Consider the following 23,442-nt stretch of genomic DNA (forward strand, 5'->3'; position numbering starts at 1 on the left):
CTTCAGTGATCCTCAGAGAGGTGAGTTCACCTGGGCAAGGCCACACAGCAGGTTAGCACAGGAGCTAACAGGAAAACCCAAATCTCTCTCCAGAGCCCATGATCCTAGACCTGAGTTTCCTCATTCATCCCACAAATGTTTACTGACCTTTGCATTTTTTTTTTTTATTACCTAAATCAATCAAAGCAGGGCCCACGCCTGCCCCCCTGCCTCAATCTTGGAGGCCCAGTTCAGCACCCTGTTGGCATAAGCTCAGGGTGGAGGGTCACATCCGAGCTCTTGCACTCAGACGTCAGGGGTCCTGCTTGCGGAGCCTCAGTACTGCCATCTGAGAAATGGGCGTTAACACCTGGAACAAAGAGTCGCAAGGAATTCCTTAGCATCACCGCACCCAGCACACATGTGCAAAAACGCTAGCATTGACTATGATCACTGTCATCACAGCACGGGGAGGAAGACTGGAGACAAACAGGCCAGTAGTTTGGCGAGGCAGGGTCAGCACACTTCTGTAAAGGGCCAGGAAAGCCAATGATTTTGGCCCCGTGGGCCAGAGGGCCTGTCAGGGCTCAACAGACCACTTGGCCTCTGTGCTATGAAAGCAGCCAGAGAAATACATGTGGCTGGGTTCCAGGCAAGACTATTTACAGCATCAGGCAGCGACCTTGATGTGCCCCTCAGACGATCGTGTGCGAAGGCCCGGCTCTGTCTGAACTCCCAGGGGAACTGGGACAAACCCACAAAACGCAGATGCAGTGGGTCACCGTGGAAGCTGGTGTATATTTGGGCTGGAACAGCCAGGGGGAAGACTCAGGCAGCCGGCCTCTGGTGAGAAAAATGGACAACTCGAGAAAGTATTTTTTAAAAGAGATGCATGCACGTATATGGGATCATCCGCCGTCTGGTCTGTCACCAAGTAAAGATTTAAGGAGAGAGACCTGTGTGTGCCTGGCCCTTTGATGTGCATTTTGCCTCTAAAAACAACCTGGGGAGCTGAGGGAGGCACTCTTATTAGCCCCAGTCGACAGAGGGGGAAACTGAGGCTCAGAGAAGCGAAGAGCTCAGGGAAAGGTCACACAGAGAGCACCGAGCTCAGCCTGCAGTGGAGCCAGCTCTGTCTGACCCCAGAGGCCAAGCTCTTTAACCATCACCCCCAAAGACCTGCCCTGCTCAACACATAGATAGGGACCATGCGTGTCCACGGTCAGGCAGCTGCCTGGGGCAGCGACTGGCTCGGCCTCCCAGCTCCCGGGCTGCAGCCTTGCCTCCAGCGTCTCGCGCGGCCCCGGCTCGGCTCTGTGCTTCCTGTTTGGGAACATACAGGCCCGGCTCGATAAAGAGTATAAACAGGAAAAGGCCAGGGTGACCTTGCAGGGCCCGGGGCTTCCTGCGCCCGCACGGCACACACACACCTACACACCCACACCCAAGCTTGTCTCCACTCCTCTGCCTGGAAGCGTCCAGAAGTAGGGGAAGGGGCGTGGGAGGATCAGCACACCAGGCTCTGAGCCCTGGTTCTGGTGATCACTAGCAACGCAGCCCTGGCTGGAGCAGAGGAAGTAGGCAGCCGTGTCACACAACTGAGCCTAAACCAGGCCTCAGTTTGCTCATCTGTGAACTGGGGATGCTAACACCCCAGGATTAAACAAAAGAACTGACGGCTCTGAGCTTTGCTACTGCACCACTGTTATTTCCTCCCTTTAAGGTGGTTCAAAACTTCCACGCATCAGAATTACCTGAAATTGTTAAAAGACAGGTTCTTGGGGCCTGCCCCCAAATAATCTGATTTGGAAGTTATAGAGTTCTCGAGCTCTGCCCCTTCCCTGGCTCTACAAATCCCTACATGGGGCACTGGATTTGGCATTTGAGGGCTATTTACTGGCCGGGCAGTGGAATGGGCCCAGTGTGGGGGCCAAAAGCCAGACAGGTCCAGGAGCAATCTAGGCTCACTTAGGAAGCAAGTACGGAGAAGCAGAAAGGAAACCAGTTATAGTCTGGCTAAGAAGACACTGATGAAGATCAGTGACGCAGTCACCTAGCCGGCACAGACAGATTAAATAAACAAATATACATATTTTAAAGAAATTTTAAAAGAAAATGTTAACATTAAAAAAAAAAGAAGTGTGCAGGGCAGTCAGGGACCAGAGTGGGGTGACCTCAGCACACACGGCCCCAGGGGAAGCAGAACAAGGCGTCTACGTCTCCCAACACCCCAGGTGTGCACCTGCCGCGGCTCCGGGCCCCTGGTGGCGTGCTCTCCTCTCCCCAGCCCTCAGTTTCCTCATCTGTAAAATGGGGCCAGCACCTCACCAGCAAGGGCTGTGGTGAGGATTCAGGTGAGATGGAGGCTTACCCATGAGAAGATAAGAGCAGGTGACGCTGCCGCCCTTTGGTAATTATGGGTCCCATGCAAATCCAAGAGAAGGAAGCAGCCGTGGCGGGGGTGGGGATGAGGGGGGGTGGTGGGCAAGAGGGTGGGGAAAGGAGGTCAGCAGGCTCCAGGAAGGCCAAGCAAGGAGCTTGGGGTTTATCCTGAGGGCAGCAGGAAGTGGCGAGTGCTGGTGGGACTGAGGGGGTGTGGGCTTTTTCTAGTATGAGATGGCTTAGAAGCTGAGGGCAGGAGGCCAGGCGAGAAGTGCCAGGCGGCCCAGGGACCACCTCAGAGGAGACGTGATGGAGGACAGAGTGGAGGAGGGGGCCCAGAGGCCAGATGGTCTGGGCCGCAGGAGGTGACTCGGAGACCCCACTCTAGCCTCAGCTCACAGCCTTTCTTCCCCTGGGTCTCATCGGCCTCTCCATCAAATGACAGCAAGGGGTCTGTGTGGTAGGTAGGGCAGGGTGAGGAGACGAGCGAACCACTGCCCTGGACCGCAAAACTTACAGGGGCATCCCCCAAACTCAGTATTCAGGATCGACAATGTTTAAATGCAACATTTACAAATGCCAGCCATATGCAGAGACGTGGATGGACCGAGGGACCGACAGAGAGAGCAAAGAAAGACAGAAAGAGAGAAACAAGTATCATATATCAACACACGTATGTGGAATCTAGAGAAACGGTACAGATGATCTTATTTGCAAAGCAGAAAAAGAGACGCAGGTGCAGAGAACAAATGTACGGACACCAAGGGAGGAAGAGGGGAGGAATGAACTGGGAGGCTGGAATTGACATATACACGTGCGTGCTCAGTCGTGTATGACTCTGTGACCCCATGGACTTGTAGCCCACCAGGCTCCTCTGTCCATGGGATTTCCCAGGCAAGAATACTTGGAGTGGGTTGTCATTTCCTTCTCCAGGGAATCTTTCAGACCCAGGAATCAAACCCAAGTCTCCCGTGACTCCTCACTGGCAGGAGGATTCTTGAGCACTGAGCCACGCTACTATGTATAAAATAGATAACTAATGAGACTACTGTAGAGTCAGGGACCTCTCCTTGGTACTCTGTGGTGTCCTAGATGGGAAGGAAATCCAAAAAAGAGGATTTATATACATATACACATATATATAAATATGTGATACATACATGTGGGATATACACATATATGTGAATGGCTGATTCACTTTGCTGTACAGCAGAAACACAACATTGTAAAGCAACCATATGCCAATTAAAAAAAAAACTGCCAGAAAAACACAATGACAAAGGAAACATCACATTTTTAAATAGGATAAATAATGGTGCTAGCTAAGTTGTATTAGAGCCTGAGGCAGAAGGAAAACAAATCAGTAGTACTAATCCTGCCTTTATTTAAAATGTTGACATTGTTCATCATGGATATCTTTTTAATCAATTTAGATGTTTTTTGGGGGGGTGTGTAATAGCTTCACTGATACTGAATTCACGTATCATACAAGTCACCTATTTAAAGTGTATAATTCAACGGTTTTAAGTGCGTTTACGGAGTCATGCTAACACTTCCACAATCAATTTTCGAGTATCTTCATCAGCCCAAGGAGAAGCCCCGTGCTCGAGCGGCACCCCAACCCCCTCCTCCCCCCAGCCCCTGGCAGCCACTCTGTGACTTTTCCTCTTCTGACCATTTCAGATAAACGGAAAAACATAATACAGGGTTTTTAGCTGCTTTGCATTTAGCATAATGTTTTCAAGGTTCATCCATTAGTTTGGGTTTTTAAAATTTGCATTAAAACAGTACTTATCTTTATTGCTGAGCTCTGGGGCACTTTCTTAAATTCTGTACCCGAGTCCAGTCCCTCACATGCTTAATCTCAGCCCTGGGTTTAGGGGTTCTCTCTAGACCAAACTCAGGTTTCTGCAAACCTCAAGTTGAGAGCACAGTTCTGTTCACACTGTACCCACAAAGCCCCCAGCCTGGACAGCAGAGGCTGCGAGGCGTGGCGGAGTGGCTCCATTAAGCCCCACTCCCCTGGAGAGACTCTAACTTCACTTGCCCCCAGAAACCCCACTGTGACGTCCGCTCTGAGAGGAGCATTTATTGAGCTCTGGCTGTATACGTCACAGGTCACCTCCCCACACACCAGGTTCAACTGACAGCCCCTTCATTCCCTTTCCTTGAACAGTCACGGCGCAGCCCCCTCGACAAAACAGGGCCTCTGAGAACACGGGTGGCGAGGCATATGGCAGGGTGGCCAAGGAATCAAAGGCCTGGGTGGAGGGCTGGGAAGGGCCTAGGGCCACATCCCGCTCTGCAGGATGGGCCAGGAGATCTGGGACAGGGTAACGTCAACAGCCTCAGTTTTCCCATTTGTAAAATGGGGCTGAACTGCCTGCCTCTGAGAGTTGGTGTGAGGACCACTGAGGCAAGTGCTTAGGGCAAGACCTGGCAGCAGGAGGATTTCAGTAAACGCCAACTCTTAATTTATCATCTCTAATTAGATGCTAATTAAACATTCCACAGTACAACCATTACAGACATGTATATGACCATAAGAAAGAAGGATTCGTTATCCTGCAGGTGATCTGGGACATGATGTTTGGTGATAAAAAAGCCTATCTGATTCTATTCTGATAAGTAAATACTCCAGAAAGGTATGCCCTAAACTGCTAAATGGAGCTTCATCTATTTCTCTTTTTCTCCCGTCTGAATTTTCTAACTATTCTACAGCAGATATATATTAATGGTGTGATATAAAAGAATGGAAAAATGAAATTGGGGTGATTTCTAGGTTTATTGCATAATGTTGAGATTTTGAGCCTTGGAATGTTGAGCCGGCCTTGGAGAAAGCCCAGTGAAAGCCCAGAGAAGAGAGTCTGCCCAAGGTCACACAGCAAGGTCATGGGGCAGCCAGGCCTGGGTCTTGCTTTTCAGAAACCCTGAGCCAGGCTCCTCTCTGCCAACTTGAGTCAGTTCAGTCCAGTCGCTCAGTTGGGTCTGACTCTTTGCAACCCCATGGACTGCAGCACGCCAGGCCTCCCTGTCCATCACCAACTCCTAGAGTTTAATCACTCATGTCCATCAAGTCAGTGATGCCATCCAACCATCTCATCCTCTGTCATCCCCTTCTCCTCCTGCCTTCAATCTTTCCCAGCATCACGGTCTTTTCAAATGAGTCAGTTCTTTGCATCCGGTGGCCCAAGCATTGGAGTTTCAATGAATATTCAGGACTGATTTCCTTTAGGTTTGACTGGTTGGATATCCTTGCTGTCCAAGGGACTCTCAAGAGTCTTCTCCAACAGTGCAGTTCAAAAGCATTGATTCTTCGGCGCTCAAGCTTTCTTTATAGTCCGACTCTCACATCCATACGTGACTACTGAAAAAACTATAGCTTTGACTAGATGGACCTTTGTTGGCAAAGTAATCTCTCTGCTTTTTAATATGCTGTCTAGCTTGGTCATAATTTTTCTTCCAAGGAGCTGGTTCATTCTCCTGTAAGAGGAGGGAGGCTGGCCCCCTGGTAAACAGTCTGGCCCTGGGGCTTCCCTGGTGGCTCAGGAGGACACAGGTTCGATCCCTGATCCAGGAAAATCCCAAATACAACTAAACCTGTGTATGCCACAACTTCTGAGCCTGTGCTCTTGAGCCCGGGAACCGCAACTACTGAAGCCCATGTGCCTTGGGGCCTGTGATCTGCAGCAGGAGGGGCCCCCACAATAAGAAGCCATGCACCACAAGCTCAGAGCAGCCCCCGCTCAATGCCAACTAGAGAAAAGCCCATGCAGCAACAAAGACCCAGCACAGCCAGATTTAAAATAAATAATATTTTTTTTCCCCCAAAAAAGAGGCTGGCTCTGGAGTCAGGCCATGAGCTACATGACCTGGGCAAGGCACTTAACTTTCAAAAGCATCAGTTTCTTCCTCTGTACGATAAGGCTCAGACACGCAGCAGTACCAAAGGGCTTTTGTAAAGAGTTAAAAACGATAAGGCGAGTAAAGAACTTTGTATCAAACAGTAGGTACTCTAGGCCTTATTATTACCATGACCAGTATTTGTGTTTGGAATCTAGCAGCGTCACAGAGGATCTTCTGCAGGACATGGAATGCTAACTCAACAGGCGCAGGATGGAAATTTCAACTTGGGCACTAGGGAGCCATGGCAGGTGTTTGAGCAGGAGAGGAGCACAGGGCTGGCGGCCAGTGCCCACCTAGGGGGACCGTCTCTGCCAAGGGCCTCCATCACAGGCTCCACAACCGTGGCGGTCCTCCCAGAGCTGCTCGGCCAAACCACAACAAGTCCCACTGGGTACAGTCTTGCTGCCTCCAGCCATGCCCACTTCCTGGGTGCCAGTTGGGCTGGTGAACACCAAGTGATCAACAAGCTGGGGGGTGTAAGACAGCCCACACAGCCTCGTGTGTGATGACCAGGAGGCCCAGAAGCCTGGAAGGGGCCACAGGGTGGCAGAGGAGGGCCCCTATATCACAGCCATGAGGACTGATGTCCACTCAAGCCTAGTCCTATTCTGCTGTGTAACCTCGGCAAAGTCCCTGTCCATCTCTGAGCTTGAGTGTGCCCTTGTGCAAAGAAGATCCTGGCTGCTCCGTATGCTTCGGGGCTGCCACATAGCTAACAGCAGTGGTCCTCTCTGTCTGCTTCAGGTGGGGACTCTCACTAACTCCTGGCAACCCCCAAAGTGGGTCCTTGGGCTATTTCTGTTTTTTAAGTTGATTTAATTACTCAGGTCAAAGTTACAACGTCTATATTTAACAATAACAGAGAACAGGACTTGCCAGTGGCTAAGACTCCACGCTCCCAATGCGGGGAGCCCGAGTTCGATCCCTGGTTGGGGAATTAGATCTTGCATGTCACAGTGAAGACCCAGTGCAGCCAAATAAATAAATATTAAGAAAAAAATACTAGTGAAGGATTAAGTGTCCTGGGAGCAAAATCTGCAATTCTGTCCTCTTCCGTCTTTTAAGAGGTAAACGCTGTCGATCACTGTGGGGAGGAACCCCCCATACACACCTGCTTTCTGTGAGGTTACAGCCAAAGTCATATCTGAATGGAAACCACACGGGGCCTGTCCCCCATCCTCCCAGACACCCATCCTTTCATTCTTCCATTCCCACTTGCCTCCTTCCAGCCACGCACTGTCCGACTGCACCAGGGGATCTCAGTGGGGCTGATTTGGAGGGACCGAACAGCAGTGTCTGGACATAGAGTCTGGGTTGTCACAACTAGGGCTCATCGGAAGCATAGAGGCCAGAGGTGCTCCGATGCCCAGCCCCCACCACAAAGACTCGTCCAGCCCCAAACGCCAGTAAAGCCAGGCCCAAGAGGCCCTGATCACACGTATCCTGAAACTGGCTTGGGTCACCCCACACCAGGTCAGGGAGATCCTCCCGTGTCAGCATACGGAGTCTGTCATTCAGTAACCCTGCCTGAGCACCCACTGTGTGCCAGGCCCAGCTCTAGTCCAGGGCCACACCAGTTAACGACACAGGCGAAACCCCAGCACTCAGAGGCGGCTGCCATCCTCCCGGGAGGCAGACACAGCAGCGTGCAGGACCCCGAGAGGCCTCCCTCCTTTCAACAGCTCCAGCACATGCTGGGCAGGGACAGGTGACATTCATTAATTAGGCCAAAACCTTCCTGATGGACGTGTAGGCTGTTTTCACCTTAGACACAACATACCCCATCACAAAAGAATGAGCCTCCCTTGCCCATGACCGAGAGGCACCCCAAGGCATCAGCAGGGTCCCCTGGAAGGCTGCTAGTCCCACCCCAGAGGTGCAGAAGCAAAGTCTGCATCTTATCCAGCCCCCAGGCATCCTGGGGCTTCCCAGGTGGCGCGGGCAGTAAAGAACCCACCTGCTAATGCAGGAGATGTAAGAGATGTGGATTCGATCCCTGGGTCAGGAAGATCCCCTGGAAAGGAAACGGCAACCCACTCTAGTATTCTTGCCTGGGAAATCCCATGGACAGAGAAGCCTGGTGGCTACGGGGTCACAAAGAGTCAGACATGACTGAAGCGATGGAGCACACACACACACAGGTATCCCCATGCATATTCAAACTTGCGAAGCATGGCTCCACACTAATTAGTCACCTAAAAGCAGTCAGCTGGCTTGGGAGCCACACATCCTGTTTCAGCAGAAAGTGCCCTCCAAAGACCCTCCCACCAGCGGTCTGTGATCCACCCCCCCACCCCCAGCCCCACCCCCCCATGCATCTGCACCAACTTTGTATTGTCAGACATTGCTGTTTTCCCGGAACTGATGAGTCTTCCCATTTTCCAGATGTGGAGACTGAGGCTACATGGCCAGAACCCTGGTGGGGCTGACAACTTCTAAGGCCTCCTCCCACCTCTGGCTTTTAGGATCTGGCCACATCCTGGATGTGTTCTGGGCCAGCTTCCTGCCCAAGCACTCTGGCTCTCAGGAAGCGAAGCTGCTCACCTGGAAAAAGACGAAGTCCTGCGAGAGGGAACTGGCTCTGGAGATGGGGTGGGAGTGTCTGTAAGCACCACGGGGGAGCTGCCAAGCCCCCATTCATGTCCAGTCATCCAGGACGAAGGACCAGCTGGATCCCGGGGTCAACCTACCCTTTAGTGCACAGGAGGTGACTCCAGGGCTCCGGGACAAGAGCAACGACGGGGGAGGGAAAAGAGCCAAGGAGTTGGGGGCAGAGGGGACCCCAGCCTTGCTCTCACTGGCTGCACACCTTAGCCTCAGTGTCCTCTCCTGAAAAATGGGCTCATGCCCCTCACTGCAGAGCTGCCAGGAGGACGTGCAGCCGCCACGTGGAGCCCTGTCTTGGGCGGGTGCCACACCGCTGCATTCAACTACCTACCTCCTCATCACCCTGCCCGTTTGACAGCTGAGGAGACTGAGGCTCAGAGAGGTGCCACCCTGCCTGTCCTTCACTGCATACTGAGCTGTGGCCATGGGAGCCTTGGACCTCACAAGGTGTCAGACTCGAAATCCTGCCTCTGTCGCCCTTGTGTGACCCCAGGCAAGCTGCTTCGCCTCTCTGAGCCTCAGCTTACAAAGCTGTGAAATGGGGATGCGATGCAGGGATCAGAGATAGGAAGCTGCTTTGCAAACTGCAGAATGTACTGGACGTTCCTGCCCCACCCCGGGCTCCATGCTGTCCTCTCCAGGAACACCTGTCACCTGTAGGCAACTCCCTTCTATCCTATGCTCTCGATACGACACGGGCGAGCCCAGGCAAAGCTGGCAATCCCCCTGGGAGGGAAAGCCACTTGCTCACAGTCACACAGATGGTGAGCAGTGGTGAGCAGGGCCAGGGAGCAAGTTGCAGGCGGGGTGAGGGGTCAGGGGGTGTCCGACCTGAGTGTGGAGCGCAGGTAGTGGCCAGGCTGGGGCTGCAGGTGTCCGGAGCCGTGGCCACCAGGAGCAGGCACACCCCAACCAGCTGAGGTCTTTCCTCCTGGCTCTCAGTGCTGAAGCCCCTTTGAAGGGCCAGTCATTCCCAGGATGTCCCCAGCTCTCCCCAAACATTCCTCCTCCTCCTCCAGGGCCCAGCCTGGTCACCAGCCCGGGGATTGGCACCGGACGCTACCTGTCTGGGACAGTACGGCTTCTCTCTGCGGCCAGAGCTCAGGTCTTCCCGGCAATTCGGTCTCCCTACGGCTGGTCTTGGCCCGTCCTCTGGAATCTTCCCTCCTCACCTGTGGCTGGTGGGTGGAGCTGCCACAGAAACTGGAACCACGTCACCCCCTTGTCTAAACTCTTCCGTGAGCCTCAGCCCCAGCCAGCTGCTCCAGCTCCTCCCCACGGTTTATAACAGTGACATCCAGTACAAGTTCAAGGTCAGCCACACGTGGAAGTCAATTTTCCAGCAGCCACACATTAGAAAAGTAAAAAGAGAAAGGTGACCTTACACTTCATAACAGGTTTCCATTTCACCTAGTGTATCTGAAAATATTATTATTAGTTAATAATATTATTTCTATATTATTTATCTTCTATTTATAATAGAAATAATATTTCTATTAATATAGAAAATGATTAATGAGACAATTGACTTCCTTCTTTTCCTTAGTACTAATTCTCTGATATCAGGGCATATCATTAGTGCATCTCAATTTGGACGATAAACTGTCAGGAGAAACACCCAATCTGCAACTAAAGGTCATCAGAGTTATAGCTGGAAAAATTTACATCCATGCCCCCAAAGAGTTCTACACACATTTATAAAGTTTCCCAAGACATGGAATGGAGTACCTGTTTTCAAATCTACATTTCAATTATATCAATATAAAAATTCAGTGCCTCAGCGGCACTAGCCACGTTTCCAGGGCTCCACGGCCAGGCGTGGCTCGTGGCCCCCGGAGCGGACACACAAGTTCGGTCCTTCAGTGTCTGGTCCCATCACCCGCTCACGCCTCCTTTCCCGGCCTGTCCTGGGCACGAGTGGAATCTCCACGCGTGCCCTGAGTTCCCAGCTCCGTGATTCATCCGAGTCCTTCCCCAGCATCTCCCACTTTCTGCCAGTTCCCACTCCTTCCTCCTAGATACAGCTCCAGGTTCTGTCCTCTAGGAAGCCTTCTCTGACATCCCCCACATGAGCTCACATTCCTGGTCCTTCTGCTCACTCCCCTTATTATCATGTCACATGGCATCAGTGTTGTCCACTTCTAGGTTCCCCGATCTCAGTGCTTTCGACATCTGGAGGGCTTGTTGTGGGCTGTCCTATGCCTTTTAGCAGGATCCCTGGTCTCAACTTCCTAAACATCAGTAGTGTCCCCTCCCCAAGTGGTGATGCCAAAAATATCTCCAACTATCCCCTGGGAACACAATCGCTCCTGGCCAGGAACCACTGCCTGTATACAGAAGGCACCCAAACATGCGCCTAAAAAGAAGAGGCTTACCAAGCATACTGCACCATGAAGCTTGCCTCCTCCAGGAAGCCTTCCAAGCATACTGCACCATGAAGCTTGCCTCCTCCAGGAAGCCTTCCAAGCATACTGCACCATGAAGCTTGCCTCTTCCAGGAAGGCTTCCTTGATGCCTCCAGTCCAGTTAGTGTTCTCATGGGCTCCCACAGCCCCCTGTACTCACCTCAGTGCAACTTCCTCCAAGGGTAGGAACTGCATCTTGTCCACCACCGTACTTTCAATCCCTAGCTTGGCAATTCGTACAAACTATATGCCTAACAGATATTTATAGAACTGGCCTGAGAAACAGGGACAACTTAGGTGGAAAAGTCCCCACAGGGCTAGTTTTTGCCTGTTTTAGTTCAGGGCTCTTTCACTCCTACAGAGGGGCTTTTTACCATCCCTGCTCCATTTATACACGAAGCACTAGGCTAAATCTCTGTAGAGTTGAGAGGGAAACTGAGGTTCAGGCAGGTGACGGCCTGACCTGTGTTCAAGTCAATGCCCTGGAGGCTCTAAACTTCTGGTTCCTCCTCCTACTGATCAAAAAGTCACACGAGGAAGAACATACTTGCAATACATATGGCAAACAAGATATCTGTATTCAGAATATGCAAAGAGCTCTGGGAAATCAGCAAGAACAGGACAGGCCCCCCATTAGGAGGGGCAAATCTGAAGAGATACTTCATTTAAGACGTTCTCTAAATAGTCAATAAGCATTTGAAAAGGTGCACCACCTCAGCAGGGAAATAAATGCAAAATAAAAATACAACGTGGGGCCATATACATCTGAACGGTTCAAACGAAAAAAGAGGATAATACCAAGTGTTAGCAAGGGTGTGATGCAATCAGAAAGTCCATGTTCCATGGGTGGGAGAGGGACCTGGCACAATCTCTCTGGAAAAATTCTCTGGCATAAGAGACAAGCTGAATGTGCACCTTCTCTGGCTGTTGCTGCTGTGGTGCTCTAAGTTGTGTCCGAGTCTTTTGCGATCTCATGACTGAAGCCCGCTGGGCTCCTCTCTGTCCATGGGATTTCCGGGGCAAGAATACTGGCATGGGTTGCTGTTTTCTTCTCCAGGCATCTTCCTGACCCAGGGATCGAACCTGCATTTCCTGCATTGCCAGGCTCATTCTCTACTGCTGAGCCACCAGGGAAGCTCTGTACCTTCTCTCTGACGCAGCAATTCCACTGTTAAGTATTTATCATCAGAAATGCATCTAACTTCTTTCCCCAAAGGATACATATTGACCTGCTCCCTGCAGCACTATTTGTAACCACCCCCAACCAGAAACTACTCCAATGCTCATAAACAAGAGGATGGATAAACAAGTAAATACAATAAATCTATTCATACTGGACAGCCAGGAGAGAGAACAAGCCGAAACTTCACATAATATGGGTGACTCTCTCAAGACAGCATGCCTCCAAAAGCCAATACAGAAGAGAATATATGTTTGTGTGCATGTAAAGCACTTTATATGTATATAAAGTACAAAGACAGGCGAAATTAATCTCTGGTAGGAGATTCTGGGACAGCAATCACTCTTTGCAAGGAGGCATGCCGGAGGGGGACACAGGTATCTTGGGGTGGGGGTGGGGGGTGCTGGGCACATGCTTTTCTTGATCTGGGTACTGTCACACACACGAGCACAATTATCTTTTGAAAATTCATTAAGCAGTCTATTTACGATGTGTGCACCTTTCCATAGGTCTGATTGATTCCAATAAAAACAAGTCTTAGAGAATCACACTTTGCCAAACGCCGCTGGGCACCGTCCCACCACACACCTTTCCCGCAGTCCCAGAGGCACACACAGGACTCCATGCATTCATTCAACCACCGCTGGCTGCCGGGCGCTCTCCCGGGGCCAGGCTCAGTGCCAGGTGCTGGGACATCAAAGTGGATTGAGCCTCGGCACCCAATTGTGCCAATCCCACCCCAGTGCCTGGCATACATACCTGCCCCTGCTGCACAAACCCACATGCCAGAAATGAGCCGCCACGGCTGGGGTGGCTTCTGATCAGAGGCCAAGGAGGTGATGTCGGCCTGTTTTCTACTCTCTCTCCTGGACTTGGCGCAAGAAAGTTTGAGACTTGAATTTTCCTTATGCTGGGCCAATCCCAGGCACTCTGGCAGAAGCAGCAGGGGTTTCATACTTTGCTACTTGTCTGCCACTGTCTCCTCCACTTCGCTCACCAGGCTTTCCTCTGCTCCCCGCAGGCTGGTGACTTCTGGGCTGTCGTCTCCAGGCCTAATCTCTCTCCCTGACACCAGACTTGGCCATCAACTGTGTCCACGTCACCTCTGCTTGCGTCGAGCTGGGACCTCAAATTTAACGCGTCCAAAGCTCATCTCTTGGTCTCTCCCCCTAACTCACCCCACTCCAGTTGTGAGCAGCTCAAGACACTCGGGCCAAAAGCCTCGGAGGTAGCCGGAACCTCCGACTCCTCTCTGTCTCTCCCACCCCACCCCAACCCAACCCGGCAGCCCAACCTGCCAACTGTGCCTTCGAAACAGAAGCGGGTGATGATTTCTTGGATCTGACACCAAGGGCATAGGTAATAAAAGAAAACAAAAGAAAACTGGACTTCATGAAAATTAAAATATTTTGTGCTTCACAAGACACTATCCACAGAGTAATGAGGCAAGCCATAGAATGGGAAAATATATGTGCAAATCACAGAGCTGAAAAGGGGTTCATATCCAGAATCTACAGGGAACCCCTAAAACTCACCGACTGGCTAAAAAAAGGCCAAAGAATCTGAGAGCACACTCATCCAAAGAAGACAGACAAATGGTCAACAAGTACGTGAAAACATGCTCAACATCAGAAATCATCAGGCAAACGCGTATCAAAAATACAATGAGTTGCCACTGTACACCGATTAGGATGGCTGGTGTAAAACCAAACCAAACCAACAACCCCCCACACAAAAAAAAAACCCAGAAAAACAGAAAATAACAAGTGTTGGCCAGGATGTCAAAAAACGAATCTGTGACTACTTGCTGGGGATGTAAAATGGTACAGGCACTGTGAAAAAACTGTAAGGAGGCTCGGAAAAAAATTAAAAATAAAGAATCAGCATATGGCCCACGCTGATTCCACGTCCCAGAAGACCCAGAAGAACTGAACACAGGGTCTCAAAGAGGTATTTTTACATCTACGTTCACAGCAGTATTACTCACAACAGCTGAAGTGTGCAAGCCACCCGAGGGTTCATGGATAGAGGTGCACAATGTGGGGTATTTACACAACGGAATGTCACTCAGCATTAACAAGGAAGGTGATCCTGATACATGTTACAACACGGATGAGCCTGGAGGGCATTATGCTAAGTGAAATCAGCCAGTCACAAAAAGACAAATACTGTAGGACAACATTTACATGAGGTATTCAGAGTCATCAAAATCATAAAGACAGAAACTGTAATTGTGGTTGCCAGAGACTACGGCAGGGAGGACGGGGATCAGGGTTTGATGGGTCCTGCAGTCTTTAAGAACAATTTTTTTCTAGTCCCAGCCTTAACACAGAGCTTGGCATTGCCCCAGGCATTCATATTTTTTGAGCTCTCTCTGCAGATCACTAAGTTTCCCCTGGTATCAGGGAGCCATGAACACATGGGCTTTGCAAAAAGATAGAGCTGAGTTTGAATTCTCCACCTGTCAGCTTTGTGACCTTAGGAGAGTCACTTAACCGCTCTGAGCCTCATTTCCTTGCCAGTGAAAGAGGAGAGCAGATAAATACACATAAAGGCCTTCATGCCATATTGGAGCAGGTTGAAGCCTCCATTAACGGCAGCGGCTGCTTCCACTTTCTCCTCCAGGACATAAACCCTGCCTTCCCTTTTCCTTTCTGCCCCACCACTGGTGCTGTGGGCGTCTGTCTGCTGGGATGCGTGCATTCCCCACCCCGGTAACCGGGACGGGCTGACCCCGTGCCCGAGACCAGTGGCTGAGGTCTGGTTAACGAAAGGGCACAGACACTCATGGACGGGCACGAGACTCAAGGTGGGTGAGCAGGAAGCAGTCCTAGGGCTTGCAAGAAGAATCAGAGAACCCGTTCTCTTAGAGCTAAATGAGCAGGACGAATGACTGGAGACGTCAAAGGGGAGAGCAGGTCTGAGAATGAAGCCACCACAGGAAAAAAAGCCCATCTGTGAGACAGAGAACGAACGACATCGTGTCGGGCTTCCACGGTGGCTCAGCAGTAAAGGATCCACCTGCCAGGACAGGAGAGACAGCTTCGATCCCTGCTCCGGGAAGATCCCCCATGTCACGAAACAACTCAGCCTGTGAGTCACAGCTACTGAGCCTGTGCTCTAGAGCCCAGGAGCCGCAACTGCTGAGCCCGCGTGCTGCAACTGCTGAGGTCCACGCACCAAGAGCCTGTGCTCTGCAATGAGAGAAGCCCACACACCACAGAGAGCAGCCTCCACTCGCTGCCCCTGGAGAAAAGACCACGCAGCAACCAAGACCCAGCAAGGCCAAAGGTAAATAAATAAATAAAATTTTAAAAAGAGAGAGAGAGACAGTGTCCTACGAGGGTGAAGCACCCAAACGCAGTCACACTTGAAGGCAATCTACTTTCGGACTTAACTGTTTATCTAAGCCAATCAATCCCCCTTTTCTTCCCCCAACCTTTAACTATTTTAAACCAGGATTCAACCACTCACAAACAACTGATTCAGACACATCAGAGGCCCTTTGGGACCTTGGCATACTCACCATTCACGTGGTCTTCTCACAGACCCCAGCATGATTTTTTTTTAATTGTTTTGATAAAACTAAGCAAAATTGATTCCCAAAGTCTCATGGGAAAACTCACAGCGACAGCTGGAGCCAGCTAAGCACTCTCACTTCTGCCCTCAAGGGTGTGTGGATCGGAGTTTTCCTCACGGAAAGCTAACCCGGAGACTGTCCTTACCCAAAGGTCATAAGGCTGTTCCGATACTTTACGCTTAGAAAAGTCCTTGACGAGCTTCCCCCTGCCCCTTAATTGTAGTTTATGGTTTTTCTGATTGCATGTCTTCGCTGTGCAAGTTTTGCCGTGGCCGAGAGCCAGTGAGGCAGAAAGGCTTGACCAGGAACAAAGCGAGCAGGTCACGAACACTTCCTGATGTAAGTTCCCAGGTAAGAGGAGTCTTTTGCAGGTGATCTTTGGGGTATGAGTGGGGGGATGGGTGAGGTTTGTTCTTTTATTTCTGGCTGTGCTGGGTCTTCATCGCGGTGCCCAGGCTTCTCATGGCAGGGGCTTCTCTTGTTGCAGAGGATGGGCTCCAGGGTGCACGGGCTTCAGTACTGGCACGTGGGCTCAGCAGTCGTGGCTCACAGGCTTAGGTGCCTCGAGGCGTGTGGAATCCTCCCGGACCAGGGATCGAACCCGTGTCCCCTGCATTGGCAGGCAGATTCTTAACCATGGGACACCAGGGAAATCCCTGGGTGGGGGTTTTAAGAGAACCATTTGCAGGCAGCACATCCCCGGGAATCTCGTTTTACCCGGGACATCAACCTGCCCACCTGCTTCCCTCGTGGACACACACAGTCCAGGACTGGGAGACCCTCCCTCTTGCTTGCTCCCGAAGCAGACAGAAGAGGAAGACTTTTAAAGAGCTCCAAGAGCTGCTAAGAACAAGAACACTTTAAAAATCAGAGGGAGGAACCCATGAGGAGAACCGTCTCCTCACGGTTCACTGACTTCTGGGGGCTAGATTCAGAGGGAGTGAATAGCTTTTCTTTAAAGAAAAATGGTTTGGGGCGCTGAAGGGGCCTGGGACTCTGTCGGAAGTATTTGCATCTGCAGACTTGCCCAGACAATACCAGAAACAGACTCAGGGAGCATGCTGCTGTGAGAAGAGTCCCTGAATGTCTGTGAGCCTCAGTTTCCTTATCTGTAAAATGGGTAAACAACAGAATCCAGATTGCTATGAATTAGCACTTCTATGCATCAGGCACCACATAAACACATGTGTTAATCCTGCCAGGAACCCAAGAGACAGTCACTAAGAGGATGCCCATTTCACAGGGATGGAAACTGAAAACCAGAGAAGAGAAGGGGCTGGCCCAAGGTCACACCGCTTGTGCCCAAGTTAACTCAAGTGCGTCTGACCTGTAATTGGGTGAGCTAAATCCCGCAATAAATCTCCTCTTAAAAGAACATTGCCCAACCCAGTCTATCTAGATAAACCAGCGATCCTTTCCTTTTTTATGTTAATAAAAATCAAGGTATACTGTGAAGATTCTAAAGTCAGAGTGAGATAGTACCTATAAAAACAACAAAAAAAATACATCTAGGTATATACTGGGTTGGACAAAAAATTCATTTGCAGAACCATGTGGGGGTGGATGGAAATGACAATGGTAATAAAAGTAAGAGCAGTAACTGTAATAACAGCAAGCATGTGTATACTGCTTACTCCATGCCTGGGCACTGTTCTAGGCACCTTACACGTATTAGTTCATTTAATCCTCACAGCTTATCTACGAAAACAGTGCTGTTATTATCCCATTTGACAGACGAGGAAGCCGAAGCACAGAGAGGTAAAGGCCTTGCCTCAGAACTCTCGGCAGGTACGTGGTGGAGCAGAATCTTGAACCTACATTGCTAGACACATTTTATTTTTCTGGGCTCCAAAATCACTGCAGACGGTGACTGTGGCCATGAAATTAAAAAGATGATTGGTCCTTGTTAGAAAAGCTATGACAAACCTAAACAGCGTATTAAAAAGCAGAGACATCGCTTTGCCCACAGAGGTCTGTCTAGCCAAATCAGCAGCTGGGAACGTGTGAGCAATGCAAACTCTTGGGCCCCTTCCAGACCTGCTGGGTGGGGGTTCTGGGCGTGGTGTGCAGCCAGCTGTGGAGGAAGAGCCCTCGGTGGTTGGGGGGTGCTGCTGCTTGCTCAAAGGTGCTGTGTTCCCACCAACCTTCTCAGGAAGGGAGGGGAAGCAGGAGCGGGGCAGGGGCGGATCCCCAGACACTGGAGTCTCGTGCAAGGAGAGCCCCTTCCCTCCTTGGCAGAGCTGCGTCTTTCCCTTCTGGTTTCCCCAGAGAACCCACAGAATGCCTGTGATTACAACAAAATCCTCTGTGCGACCCAAGGGCAGAGCGGGTGACACGTGAGCGGAGGACCGAGGTTCCCAAGGCTGCGGCAGCTGCAGCCCCAGGCTGAAAGCAAGCCCACCGTCTGCCCGCTGGGAGGTCAGTGACTCAGACTCCACAGCCCTGACCCCTTCTGCAAACCTCGGGGCTGTGTGTCATTCCCTGGAGGGTCCAGGGCCCCCAGCAGGTGGCCAAGGTGGCCTCAAAGTGAGTCTCCCACCTCCTCAGGGATGGTTTTCACGTGACCCTGACCCAAGGCCACCAGGAACACCCACCCGCGCCGTCCGGTTGCCAAGGGTGGGGGCCCCCGGATGCGGCTCTGGGTTCCAAGTCCGTGGGCACGCTCTTGAGCAAATTGCAAATCACCTCTGCTCTCTGGACCTAGGTTTCCCTGTGGGCGGAAGGAAGAGGCTGGACTGTCTCTGATTTGGCCCTTCACCCCCAAACTCTCACATGCCCTACTGGCCTACTGTGTGCTGGAGGGGAGCCGGGGACACACCATGTGGTGCCTGCCCGGGGGGCACCACCCACGGACCTGCACCTCTGCTTGGGAGCCAGGGTAACAAAACCCTCGCTGCCCCAGGGGACGGAGCCCCAGCCCAAATCAAACCCACAGCAGCAATCCGCCCTCGGGCCGTCAACCTAAGCTTCCTCTTCCTCCCTGAAGCCCTGGGTCAGCTGGGCGGGGCGAGGGGGGCCCCTCCTGGGGTTGGGGGGCCGACTGTGAACCCTGGACAGCAGCCTCGGCCGCCCTCCCGACCTCCCTGGTGCCCCCTCTCTTCACCCAGCCAACATGGCTCACCCCAAGGCTCCTGCACCTCCACGGGGCACGCGTGGCTGGTCCCCGGGGGGTTCTGATGGGCCTTGAGGGAGGATGTCACTCGCGGCCGAAGGAAGTGGGACAGAGGAGAGCGAGGAAGAGCACATCGGGGTGTGTGCGTGGGGGAGGGGAAGGGGAAGTAGCCCAGTAGCCCAGGTCGGGAGGGAGAGGACAGACAGACGGACAGGGACGGGGGTGGGGGGGATGCGGAGAGACAGAGATGGGCCAGAGATGGAGGGCGAGAGAGGGACGAGGGGAGACACAGTCAGGGGAGAGACCAAAACCAAGAGGGAGACAGGGATGGAAAAGAGAGGCAGGGCACGGCAGAAATAGAGACCCCGGCAGACAGCGGCCGGTGGGGAGTGAGAGCCATGGGGAGCTGCCTGGAACAGGAAGCTTGGCTCCCCAGCGGCCACCGACCGGGGACGCACACCCCGCACCACCACAGCTAACGGGGTTCTTCCCCACCCCCACCCTCGGCCCCGGCTCCTGGGACTTCAGGGAAAGAGCAGATGGGGGGGGGGGGAGGCTGCTGCGGGTCTGGCCCCCTCCCAGCTTCCCCCTACTCTTGCCCCGGGGCTCCCCTCCAAATTCTGACCTGCCGAGGGCCACCCTGGTGACAACAGCTACACCCCAAACCCCCTTTGGTGCCGTCTACCCGATACCCTGGTTAAATGAATTCAGTATCGTTAAAAACATTTTCAAAGGAAACTCTGCCCCCTCACACCTTCAGTTAACAACACGCCCTAATTAAAAAGTGACTGCAAAGAAGACACGGAAAGGAAGCGATCCTTCTCCTTCTTGGCTGAGGCTGCCACCAGCCCAAGGACCACCCCACACAGCCCACCCCCAGGAGCCCAGCGGGGGGTCTGCTCTTTGCTCATCCATAGGACTCCCTGGAGACAAGCACTGAGTTAGCACCCACAGCAGACCCTGTCCAGGAAGCCATGAGAAGGTAGAGGGGAACTTGGAGAGGAAAACTTTTTCCTTCGCCAGGGTAGACCCAGGTTTTCTGACACAGCCAATTTTTAACATTCTCTCATCCCCAACATACACACACAGACAGAAAAAAATCTCAGTGTTGTGAGCTGTACCAAACCAACAACGCCAGTTTTGTGCCTGTGGTTCCCTTCCCCTAGAAAACCTTTCCTGCCCTCCTCAACTCAGCTAACTCCTACTGGTACAATTTGTACCCCCTCCTCCAGGAAGCCTTCCTTGACTGCCTCCCAAGCCCATGTCAGGTTCCTCCAGGTGCTTAGCAGCCAGAGTGGCCTCTCAGGCTCACTGCCTCCTCCACTGGAAGGCACAGGACTGGGCATTCCCCACGTCCCCTCGACATTAGTGGTCAGCAAGGCCCCCAACTCCCAGCACCAGCTGCATGGATTATTTGTTGACTCAACGGGAGAACAGACAAAGAAGTGAAGGTATCCGAGTGCCCTCGGATGGGATGAAATCAAAACAAAACCTCTGTGCTCCATGAAGACTTTCCAGGCAGAAGCTCTGATGTAACAAGAATGTACTCACCTGGCACCACTTGGCCTCACCCACTTCCTGGCCCCCTAGACTCTGCATCTGTGACCCAGCCAATCCGAGCCTCAGTCTGTCTTACTCATAAAATGGATACAATACCGAACTACCCCTAAAGAGCTAAGTACCCAGGAGGCCCTCAAATGTTAACAGCAATCCTTTTTATGATAACCTTATATTCACCAAATCACAAAACACTATTACTTGAGTAATATGAGTAGATGGAGGTAGTCAGACTACCCATAAAGGGCCCAATAGTTGTTATTTTCAGGACTTCCCTGGTAGTCCAGTGGTTAAGACTTCACCTTTCAATGCAGGCGCTGTGAGTTCAATTCCTGGTCAGGGAGCTAAGACCCCTCCATGGTTCCTGCCAAGAAACCACAACATAAACAACAGAAGCAACACTGTAACAAATTCAATAGACTTCCTAAAAAAAGCACTAGTGATTTTTTTAAAAAACTATTTTCAGGTCTGGAGAAGGCGATGGTGCCCCACTCCAGTACTCTTGCCTGGAAAATCCCATGGATGGAGGAGCCTGGTAGGCTGCAGTCCATGGGGTCGCTAAGAATCCCACACGACTGAACGACTTCACTTTCACTTTTCTCTTTCATGCATTGGAGAAGGAAATGGCAACCCACGCCAGTGTTCTTGCCTGGAGAATCCCAGGGACAGGGGAGCCTGGTGGGCTGCCGTCTATGGGTCGCACAGAGTTGGACACAACTGAAGCGACTTAGCAGCAGCAGCAGCATTTTCAGGTCTGTGGACTGTATGGTCTCTGTTAGAACTACTGGACCCTGCTGTGGTAGGTGGAAGAAGGGTGGCCCTGTTTCAATCAGTTCAGTTCAATCGCTCAGTCGCGTCTGACTCTTTGCGACCCCATGAACTGCAGCACGCCAGGCCTCCCTGTCCATCACCGACTCCCGGAGTTCACTCAAACTCATGTCCATCGAGTTGGTTATGCCATCCAGCCATCTCATCCTTTGTTGTCCCCTTCTCCTCCGCCCTCAATCTTTCCCAACATCAGGGTCTTTTCAAATGAGTCAGCTCTTCGCATCAGGTGGCCAAAGTATTGGAGTTTCAGCCTCAGCATCAGTCCTTCCAATGAACACCCAGGACTGATTTCCTTTAGGATGGACTGGTTGGATTTCCTTGCAGTCCAAGGGACTCTCAAGAGTCTTCTCCAACACCACAGTTCAAAAGCAATTCTTTGGCACTCAGCTTTCTTTATAGTTCAACTCTCACATCCATACATGACCACTAGAAAAACCATAGCCTTGACTAGACAGACCTTTGTTGACAAAGTAACATCTCTGCTTTTTAATATGCTGTCTAGGTTTCAATAAAACTTTATTTCATGTTTCAATAAAACTTTATTCATAAAAGCAAGCTGTGGACCAGATTTGGCCCATGGGCTGTAGTTTCCTGACCTCTGATCTAGGTTGTCACTGCTTCAAGTGTGGTCTTTAGACAACAGCACTGGAGTCCCCTGAGAGCTGGGCCTGCCCCCAACCTGCTCAGTCAGCATCTGCGCCTTGGCGAGATCTCTAGGGGATTCGTGCAAGTGTTCAAGTTTGAGAGGTGTGGTGTGTGCTCAGTCACGTAGTCATGTCCAACTCTCTGTGACCCCATGGACTGTAGCCCACCAGGCTCCTCTGCCCGTGGGATTCTCCAGACAAGAATACCAGAGTGGATTGTCATTCCCTTCTCCAGGGGGTCTTGCTGACCCAAGGATGGAACTGGCGTCTCTTGTGTCTCCTGCATTAGCAGGCAGATTCTTTATCACTGAGCCACCCTGGGAAGCCCCAGTTTCCCAGTTGGGCAGCTCAGGTCAGAGATGTCATTTTCTCTTTTTCTTTTTGCCGCCTCAACTGGAACATGTGCTCTGGGAAAAGTGGGACCTGGTGGCTTCCTGAATCTTGCACCCCAGCATCTGGCTGAGAACTTGCCACGTGTCCTTATTTATTTAGAAAGTTACTGAGGGCCCAGTGTGGCCCAGGACCAGGTGCAGCTGACTGTAGACATCGCCCCGTGGCTCTCTGTGCAGTGACAGGTGGATGGCTGACCTGCCACGGCGGCGACTGGACTTGGGGAGAGTGGGTTCGAATCCTGGTGCTGTCACCTCAGGCCTGAGTGACTTCAGGGAAGTGACTGGAGTGTCAGTTTCTGCGAAATGAAGCTGTCAATAGAGAAGTGTCTCTCTGGCACCCTGTGAGGACAGGGAGAGGGTATGGGATGGTGCTCCAGCAGCTGTGAGGCGGCGTGGACGTGCTGGGGCAGACACAGTCGCCAGTCCTCACGGCAGAGGGGCCTCCATCAATCGTGTCCGACTCTTTGCCACCCCATGGTTTGTAGCCAGCCAGGTTCCTCTATCCATGGGACTTCCCAGGTAAGAATACTGGAATGACTTGCCATTTCCTCCTCCAGGGGATCTTCCCGACCCAGGAATCGAACTCACATCTCCGGCATTGGCAGCTGGATTCTTTACCACTGAGCCCCCTGGGAAGCCCTAGAGAGACCTTGCCTGGCCCCCAAATAACCCTGTGGGCTAGTCAGGGACCTGGACCAGGTAAGGCCGGACCCTGGGGCCCAGAGAGGGACTGCAGGATGGGGACAAGGCTGTGTTAAAAGCCTTGAGGGGACTCTCCTGGTGGCTCAGTGGCTAAGACTGTACACTCCCCATGCAGACAGTTCAGGCTCGATCTCTGGTCAGGGAGCTAGATCGCACATGCCGCGACTA

At 51.8% G+C, this 23,442-nt stretch overlaps 1 protein-coding gene across 3 annotated transcripts in view; it reads right to left on the minus strand.

Annotated features, from left to right (window-relative positions):
- TPST2 (tyrosylprotein sulfotransferase 2) overlaps positions 1 to 23,442 on the minus strand; it is a 53,845-nt gene that overhangs the window by 24,224 nt on the left and 6,179 nt on the right. The window contains exon 1 of one of the 3 annotated variants that reach the window (XM_061385207.1): positions 16,185 to 16,649. The exons of 1 other annotated variant lie outside the window; for it this stretch is intronic. In XM_061385207.1, coding sequence (XP_061241191.1) covers positions 16,185 to 16,195 — 11 coding nt within the window. In that variant the 5' untranslated portion in view covers positions 16,196 to 16,649. Of the gene's footprint in view, positions 1 to 15,985; positions 16,157 to 16,184; positions 16,650 to 23,442 lie in introns of those variants that run through there. One more of the 3 variants, XM_061385206.1, reaches the window with a different exon arrangement.

This window comes from Bos javanicus, chromosome 17 (genome assembly GCF_032452875.1).
Source record: "Bos javanicus breed banteng chromosome 17, ARS-OSU_banteng_1.0, whole genome shotgun sequence".
In the NCBI taxonomy this organism is placed as follows: domain Eukaryota; kingdom Metazoa; phylum Chordata; class Mammalia; order Artiodactyla; family Bovidae; genus Bos; species Bos javanicus.